General features: G+C 38.8%; 2 protein-coding genes across 2 annotated transcripts in view; one reads left to right on the forward strand and one right to left on the reverse strand.

Moving 5' to 3' along the window:
* pigk (phosphatidylinositol glycan anchor biosynthesis class K) overlaps positions 1-1,314 on the reverse strand; it is a 49,843-nt gene extending 48,529 nt beyond the window's left edge. Inside the window, exons 1-3 of the mRNA XM_015383075.1 lie at positions 1,191-1,314; positions 966-1,019; positions 798-889 (exon numbers count right to left, since the gene is read on the reverse strand). Coding sequence (XP_015238561.1) covers positions 798-889; positions 966-1,019; positions 1,191-1,256 — 212 coding nt within the window. The 5' untranslated portion in view covers positions 1,257-1,314. The remainder of the gene's footprint in view (positions 1-797; positions 890-965; positions 1,020-1,190) is intronic.
* Positions 1,315-6,922: 5,608 nt separating this feature from the next.
* ak5 (adenylate kinase 5) overlaps positions 6,923-8,784 on the forward strand; it is a 99,626-nt gene continuing 97,764 nt past the window's right edge. The window contains exons 1-2 of the mRNA XM_015383069.1: positions 6,923-7,289; positions 8,250-8,436. Of these exons, the coding sequence (XP_015238555.1) occupies positions 7,230-7,289; positions 8,250-8,436 (247 nt within the window). The 5' untranslated portion in view covers positions 6,923-7,229. The remainder of the gene's footprint in view (positions 7,290-8,249; positions 8,437-8,784) is intronic.

The following is an 8,784-nucleotide window of genomic DNA, read 5'->3' on the forward strand; positions in this document are numbered from 1 at the left end:
CTGAGATGTCAGGCCCCTTCTTTCTCTTATTCCCTGGGCCTTGATATGAAGTGATCTTGTCTGTGAGCTGAGTGTTAATGTGTGATTCCTGTTGAATAAATGGCTAACTAAAGCATTTTTCTGACAGTGAAGCTGGTTGGGGTTCTCTGCCATTTTTAGTGCGACAGTGGCGTCGGATGTAGGAGTTTGCCTTGAAATCGAAGGATTGACGGTTCAAGCCCCGGCTCCGACTTTCAGTGTCGTTGTGTCCTTGGGCATTGTCTACTGATGGTGGTCAGAGGGCCCGGTGGCGCCAGTGTACAGCACCCCTGCTTCTGTCAGTGAGCTGCAGGGCAGCTGTGGCTGTCTGTATGAATGGGTGAATGACTGAATGTAGTGTAAAACGCTTTGCTCAAGCCTCCTGACTTGAAAAAGCACTATATAAGTACAGGCCATTTACCATTTATACCATTTTTGTTTAACTGTTTTCTCCTTGTTTTGTGGTTAGCCAGGGAGTTCAGCTATTGTGCTTTCTTTTCAGTTCTCCTTTAGAAAGTGGTTTACTTTATAATTAAGTAAGGGGGTGTTTTGTTTGTTGTTTTGGCCTTGGAGACTCTGAGAGTTAATGCCTCCCTGTGTTTTGCTGTCTGCTGTATTTTTTAACTCCTGCATATTGTGAAATTACATTTTTTTCTACTGACATCATTTTTTGTTACTGACTTTTGTGTTACACCCAGTGCCAGAATCTATCTTTAGTGGTCTTAAGTGGGGGGGTTGTAACAACGTCACATGTCAGAAGTTCCTAAACTTAGCAGTACCTGTCAGGGATGCCCAGCCTCTTCACGCTCCTGTAGACGGACAGTGAATTGGCCACATGCCGGTAGTTGAACCAGAACCTGGAGGTACACACCTGTTTGAAAGAAAACTGGTCACATAATCAGGAAGGATTCGAAGAAAACCATACATCTTTATGGATAAATACTGACCAGAACAGCCCAGTTGTTTGTATGGCCGCTGCTGAAAAACTGGCCGGCTGTTTTCTTAAAAGAATAAAACACAAAACGTCATTATTTTTCGTTAATTCGTTTAAAGTATGAGATTCATGCAGCAGTGACAGACATCATAAGCTAACCGGAAGCGAGTAATCTGCTACACAAAAATACACAAATACAGCAGGAAATTCAAAGCAAGGTATAAAACCACATGCTCACCTCAATATTTGTGCAGTCGGTAACCAAATATGCTACAAAAAGGCATAGTAAACTGAGTATTTTCATTGTGCTAAGATAACAACACTGCCTGATAGTGCAGGAAGTAAAGAGCTTCCCGGAGAGTACTTCCTCTGGGAGACATTTCAAAATAAAAGCTCACACCTGGCAAAGAAACAATTTTTAACGAACATCACTTTATCTGTTTACATAACAAAATAACTAGGAGCTCCACAAGTCAGAGTTTCATTTTAAGTAGATATATGCATCCATAAACTGAGTTTGATTTGGATAACTTCTTACAACTGTTGTCAGCAATGGTGTCAAAAGCATTAATATTACTCAAGTAAATCCTATTTAAAAACACTTTTGTAAAAGTTAGAGTATCAGCTTAAGCTTTTCACTCAACTAAAATTGTAAAAAAAAATAAAATTTCTTAAAACTACTTAAAGTATAAAAGTAAAGGTAATGCAAGGAAAAAATATGTTAGGGACAGAAGTTTCAAATCTCTGGTTACTGAACTAATCCATTAAAGGAACATTACAATTCTGGATGATATCTTCCTTTATTTAATTTTCTCATTTTTATAACTAATGGCAACACTGTCAAATTTAATTAGCATAATCTAAAAAATAAAAATTATAAATCAATCTTTGTCAGTTGTTAGTATGTCTCAATAAATAAGAACATAGCAAAAAGTTAATTTATTTGGTTCACTAAGTTGAGGGTATATAACATGCAATCTGCATATAGGCTGATGTAAAAAGCTCAGGCTAAACATGTCATGGGAGACTAGGCCCAGTTGAAACAAGGGACATTTACACTAAATCTTTTTTTTCCTCCAATCAGAAACATCCTGTATTGATGTTGATACTGCAGTCATGCTCAGTAGGACCCTTCTAACCAACAGGACAGAAGACTCGTATAAGAATTTCTTCTAAATTTATTGAAAAGAACATGTTTTATTTTTTTTTTAAGGCTGGAAAGTAAATTTTTAATGTCATACTGTCCAGCTGTAATTGCCAGGGTTTGGGATATTTAATAAAAGTAGCATTTGAAAAAGCTTTAAAGTCTTATTGTTTCATCATGGGATTTCTGTATGAGAGCCCAATTTTACAGATTGTTTTTAATCAAGTTCTATAAACAATACAAACTCCCAGAGCAATTTGCTAATTGAGACAAAAATCAAAAGTTGATTTGTGAAATTGAATGAACTAATGACATGTAGAAACTGTCCCTGAGAGGTGTTGCAACCGTCCCAAGGATAAGGTCGGTTACAACAGTTTAATTGTTTTTGGTTGTTGTTTTCCAATTTAATACACATGGATTTGGGCTGCAGATCATATATATACATATATATATATATATATATTTACATATAAATAAATATACATAAAATATAAATATACATTTGTCATCTCTTCTTCCTAAACTCTTAGGGGTTCTAATTCAAAGCAGAATTCCAGATTAATTTAGCTGATTATGATCTGGACCACAAAAAAGACAGACAACCCTAAATTCAAATACCCAGTATATCAGTAAACAGCTTTGTAATTTGGTCAAACGTGAATACCAAACTAAGGATGTTGCTAGTGAAGAATTATGTCTGATTGCCCTGTGTAGAGAACCAAATTCCTTTATGCAAGTCTAATGTGTCTCTACTGCAGCAGAGGGTCAGTTTGATAAGCATGCAGCATCAAAATCAGTTCTGAAAAACAGCAGGGAGAATGCTTTTAGTGCACTGAAGGCTACTCTAATCCCTGCTCCTGCTTCTGATGCTTTTTTCCCCATTGCATTGCTGACGTTTCCCACTCACAGCTTATTATATCACAGTGCAACTTGTGAAGTGCACCTTTAACTAATGCCTTGGATTTTGTATAACTTTAAATTAGAGAGCAGTTAATAAATAGCAGGGTTAGCCTGTATAGCTGAAAAAAAAATCTTAATAATAGTGCTGGGGCTACTTACTGCTGTAAGACAGTTAACCAATGCATACGATATGGTCCGTTGGTGGTTTTAAACTCTGACCTTCAGAGTGTTATGTGTATAAGGAAGCTTCAGGAGAGTAAGCCATCTATATTCAAGTAGTCAGTTACAAATAATACAAGCAGGTGACTTTAACATATTTTATAGAATGCCCTGTACTTATTTCCGAGGATAAATTCAGGTTCCTTCCCATCAGACGGATGGTATCCATACTAAATCAAAACTATATCCAATTTTTGCACAGTGAAGCTGAAAAAATTATAAATTTACACATATATTTTTGCCTTTAAACAATTTGATAAAGTCTAGATCAACATGTTATAGCTTTAAAAGTTTGTGACATTGTCATTGACAGCATTTTAATTTCTCAGTAACTACACCCGTGAGTGTATTTTAAGACATCATGGAAAACTGTAAGACATCAACCACGATACCAGGAATAAAATTTGGAATCTCAACATCTCTTACTATTTCCAGACAGCTAAAGGTGCCATGTTCTGTTTGAGACATCATGGGAATGTCCAGCCATTATATTGTTTAGAAAGGAGACAAACTCCATGTCTCACATAAACGTATTTAGGTTCAAAATGCTGGTATCAACCCAAGAACAAAAGCAAAAGAAGTAAAGACACCTCAAATGCAATAACAAAGCCTGATGATGCTTGCAAATACCACCAAACACAAATGTGATTCATTTTGGGAGACATGGAGAACTGTGGTGGCACAGTGTATAAGTGTATGACCAAAGTACAGAGGGCTTGAAAAGGCTCTCACTAATTCAGATTCCAGCCCTTTAACTTTCTCTCTCCTCACTTTCAGAAAATACCGGTAATAAAAAAAAAAGGGCCACTAGTACCAGAAAAAGTCTTTAATTTTTGGGGACATACCATGTCCTTTGGCACAGTTTAAATTGCATGTTTGGCCGTATTTGTAGGAGAAAGGTGTTCCAGCCTGAACACACCATGATCATATGTAAAGTAAGGTCTCAACCTCATTCTGCTGCAAGAGGGACTAGTGCACTTTACAAACCAGATGGAATCACAAGGAAAGCAAAACATTTGGAGGCCAACCTCTAGTACACCTGATGAGAGTCAGAAAGTACGACCACATCACACCCATTCTCCACTACCTTCACTGGCTTCCTGTTTCTGCAAGGATTGAATACAAGGTCTCAATTCTCACCCACCAGTGCATCTATGGAAATGCCCCACTAAACCTGAAGGAACTGTTCACCCCTCTCACTACAACACAATCCCACCGCTCATAACACTCAAACCACCTCAACCTCCCCAAGACTAAGCTGACTAAGTGTTTTAAAGCGATGTTTAGTTTTACATTTTGATTTTACCCTTCTATGATGATTTTACCTGTAGCACTTTGAGATTTTGTTTTTAAATGTAAAGTGCATTACAAATAAAATGTATTATTATTATTATTATTATTATTATTATTATTATTACTACCTGTGAATGTGTTTCAAGGCCACGCCTCAACCGAACTGCTTGCTTGTGTGACAACATGAAAATATTATTATTATTATTATTACTACCTGTGAATGTGTTTCAAGGCCACGCCTCAACCGAACTGCTTGCTTGTGTGACAACATGAAAATACCTTGTCAAACCAGCCAAGATATGAGGATAATTTTGAAAATCTATAAGTGTGGTTCTTCCTTTGGTCCAGTGTTCATAGGGTATAACTATTATATACAAGTTTAAACAGCTTGAAAATGTTCAGCAATCATAGCTAGGAGGAGGTTGATGCTGGTTCAAGTAGGAAAAAGAATGCCCCAATCCACAGTGGAATGAGTCCTGCTGCATATCCAAATAGTTTATTTTACTTTCTCCATAACAGCATGTGATTTGCTGGTCATTCTACACAGCTACTGCCCATCAAGGCCAATCATGAGTAGTGTGATCCTTGAGACGGATCATTCCTACTTACAGAGTTTTATTCCGGCCTCTTATTTTTGCTTGGGATTTTCCTGTCATTCTGCATACATTCATCTGTTTCCCTTGTAGACATCCTTGTCTCCAGTCCCTGGTTCTTTTTAGGGCCTCGGGAAATTGTCTCCTATAGGCCTTTTCAACCAATTACTTGAAGCTGAAGCTTAAAACGATGCTTTCAACAATCCTGGGTGTTTTTTAGATACTAGGAGCTGGCTCAGAGCCAACTCATTGCCACTTCACTGGGTTAGTGTGTGCGCCAAACAGACTGATTTCCACCGGAAATAAAAGCAGAAGAAGAAGACGACCGCTAGACAAACAAAGCAACAAGATGGACAAAGTTCTAGCAGCACATGTGCTACTCATTGCTGTAAGCATTTATGATTAGACGGTGACAAAATATGTCACTGTTGCAACTTTTAGCATCTGGCAAAGTCTTCACACTACACATGCTCCTTATATTCACACTGTAAACTCCACCCTGAGGTATTTGGGCTTGGTAAGCTCTCCTTTGGCTCAATGAAAAAGTTGGTCACCATGTTCTGACTCCAGGAGCTAGAGCTTTCAGCGATCCAAAGCAAAAAGTACAAGCACCAGTCCAATGGAAAAGGCCTCCTGGTCGTCAGAATTCCTTGGAAGTCTTATTCTGGAAGTCAACACCCCGCTAATCCTCACTAAACCCACTGTCAGAACTCCTCAATACTCCACTGACAGTAAATACTCTAATATTGCTTCTCTGCCATAACGATCTCTATCTGGAAACAAAGTATCTTCACTAACCAATACTCCGTTCAGCATTCTGTAAGAATTTGTTTTCTCCCGTTTCTCTTAATCAACACCATCAGATTTATAACTCGTTAACTCTGATAATTGTTATTGCTCATCCTCAGTGCCTTCCTTGATCACTATGCTGAGCCCCAAAGACACATTTACTTACCTATTTTTCCAATAAAATATTCAAATCTAAAACAATCCTTGGTTGTCATTTTTTTTTTTTTTTTTGGGTGGGGGGGTTTTGTCTGCACAAGTGTCCTACAGCACGTCAACATGGCCCTTGGATTAATTTGGTTTCAAAGGCTCCTCTGGTAAGGAGAGGAGAATACAAGTTGAATTGCACTTTTAAGAAACATTATGTGACAAAAACTGAAAAAATGTCCCTTATTGTGCAAAATACACTTTAAAAAATATTCAGTCTAAGAATCCAAAGTGGTTAAGAGAGGAAGTAAGGACCCGTGGTGTCAAAATTACACACATTTGTTACTTAACTAGAAGTATAGATACTGCAGTTTAAAAGCACTCTGGTAAAAGTTGAAGTATAAACTTGACCTCTTTACTCAAGTAAAAGTGAAAAGGTATGTGCTCCAAAAACTACATAGCTCCAAAAGTATACCCTTTTTGTACCCTTTAAAAAAAAAAAAAACAGCCAGATGCCACTATATAAAGCATCTCCCTGAAATGAGTTTTTGGAACTTGGGTTGTCTGAATAAGGTCCGGTGCCGTCAATCATTTTAGTATCGGGTGGTTTAACTATAGATTTTTTTTTTTTTTTTTTAACCACTATTACATCAACAAAGATACATCCTAGTCTACAATTGCATAGGGGGCCTACCAGGTGTCAGTGATGGGGCCCCCAAGAGGTGGGGGCCCCTTAACGGTAAAGTGTACAACATATTTGGAGCTGCCTTATCAGAGGCAGGATCTCAGCTCTGCCCGGAAGTAAAGCACTCCTTGTCCACCAGGGGGCGCAGCGTGCGCTCTCCTGCAAACTGAACCTGCAGCCGCTGTCAGCAGAACAGACGGTCCACACTGGAGCTGGAAGCGAAGCGCTGCGGGAGGCAAAACGTTCGAGTCGAGCCCATCAGAGCCACGCATCCTTAGCACTGAGAAGAAGCCGGTGCTGGAGGAGGAGGAGGAGGAGGGTGGACTCACCTGCACCAATCCAGTTGGGAAGTTTAAAAATAAAAGATAAACAACATGCGCTGAAAGGAGAGCTGTCACGAACTCTGTGCTTTATAAACCAGAGATACAGCCGAGGGAAAAGAAGGTGGGAAAAAATCCGCCTCCGACAAGTTTTTATCTATTTTTTTTTTAAGCGGAGATCCTGGTGGAGATGAATACCAACGATGCCAAGGAGTATTTGGCACGGAGGGAGATACCTCAGCTGTTTGAGGTGAGAGATGGAGCTGACATGTTGTTCTCAACAAAACATGATGGATGTCTGAAGCAATGTGCACTGGAGAGTCAGAGCAGATCTCATGTGTCACATTTTACTGATGAAAACATAAATTAAAAAACATGTCATGTTGATTTGATGATCTAGACGCTGTTTTGAAAACTGTTCTTTAAATGTGTAAAGGTAAGCTATAAGCCATTTAAGTTGTTGCATAGCTTTTCTTCCATATCTTGGCATATAAATTTGGAAAGGAAGGCTTTCCGCAAGAATGCACGCGTATTTTTTTACTAGATATTTGTGGCAATCTTATATTTTCACATTAAGTTCAGAGCTTGCAGGAGTATTGATAAAATATCCCCTCTTCCCTAGAGGATAGTCAATTAGCGCTCCCACTTAATTACAGTCAATTCTTACTGTGATGTGTGGCTAATGTATGCAAGCAATCAGTGCAATCACTGCCGCGTATTTGCTGTCAGTTTAAATTATGTTAAGCAGCGATGTGGCACATCATCATAACTACTATTTTGGTGCATACAGCTGAAGCTTATTTAGGCTTTTTTCCCCCCTTCATCATCCATCTATAATGAGTAGATGAAACTATTCTGGAGGCTTTGCAGGATGCCTTGGGGGCTGCAGACGAGAAGGGTGGAGATTAGGAAGGAAGTCCCTGAGGAAGGTGTTGTTTTGGAACTTTTATAGAGTTTATTTTCAGGTTTATCTCATATTGCATGTATTTCCTTTTATTTTTAAAGCAATAGACCTGCTATTAACTGCCTTGAATTCCCAGCCTGGGTCCAATCTCATAGACCCTGGAGCCCAGAGAGAAGCCAGGTTCTAAACTTTAGATATTGTTAGTTGCTCAGATCCTCTGAGCTCCAACAGAGCAACTTCCAACAATAACAATGAAGCAACAACGAAGTCTGAACCTCAACTTCTCCTTCTATATGTTTCCCACAGAGTCTCCTGACAGGTTTGATGTATTACCGGCCCGATGACCCTATCGAATACCTGGAAGGCTGTCTAAAGAAAGTCAGGGAGCTTGGTGGCACTGATAAAGTGAGGTGGGATACTTTTGTGGGCCAGGAGAGGAAGTCCCTTCCTCCACTCAATGGGGGACAGTCACGGAGGTCCCTCTTCAGAAATGGTGAGGCTACAAGAACAACACTGGTGAAAGTAAACGTCATCAGTAGCCTTAGCTGACCAGCTTGACCTCTTTTTAATATTAATTTATCCACATAATAATAGAAATGCATTGAAATTTTTGTCACAAGCAAGTATTTTATTGATTGTCTGATAAACCAACACAAAGAAACACCTTGTGATAAAGGAATAGTTATACATGTTTCTCTATTTAGGATATTCAATTCAGTTTATTTCTATAGCACCAATTCACAACATAAGTCATCTCAAGGCACTTTACAGTTCAACCAGATCATACAGTCAAATTGATTAAAAGTTTTCTCTCTAAGGAAAACCAGTTGATTGCATCGAC

This window comes from Cyprinodon variegatus, unplaced genomic scaffold, assembly GCF_000732505.1.
Source record: "Cyprinodon variegatus isolate N-32 unplaced genomic scaffold, C_variegatus-1.0 Scaffold275, whole genome shotgun sequence".
In the NCBI taxonomy this organism is placed as follows: Eukaryota; Metazoa; Chordata; class Actinopteri; order Cyprinodontiformes; family Cyprinodontidae; genus Cyprinodon; species Cyprinodon variegatus.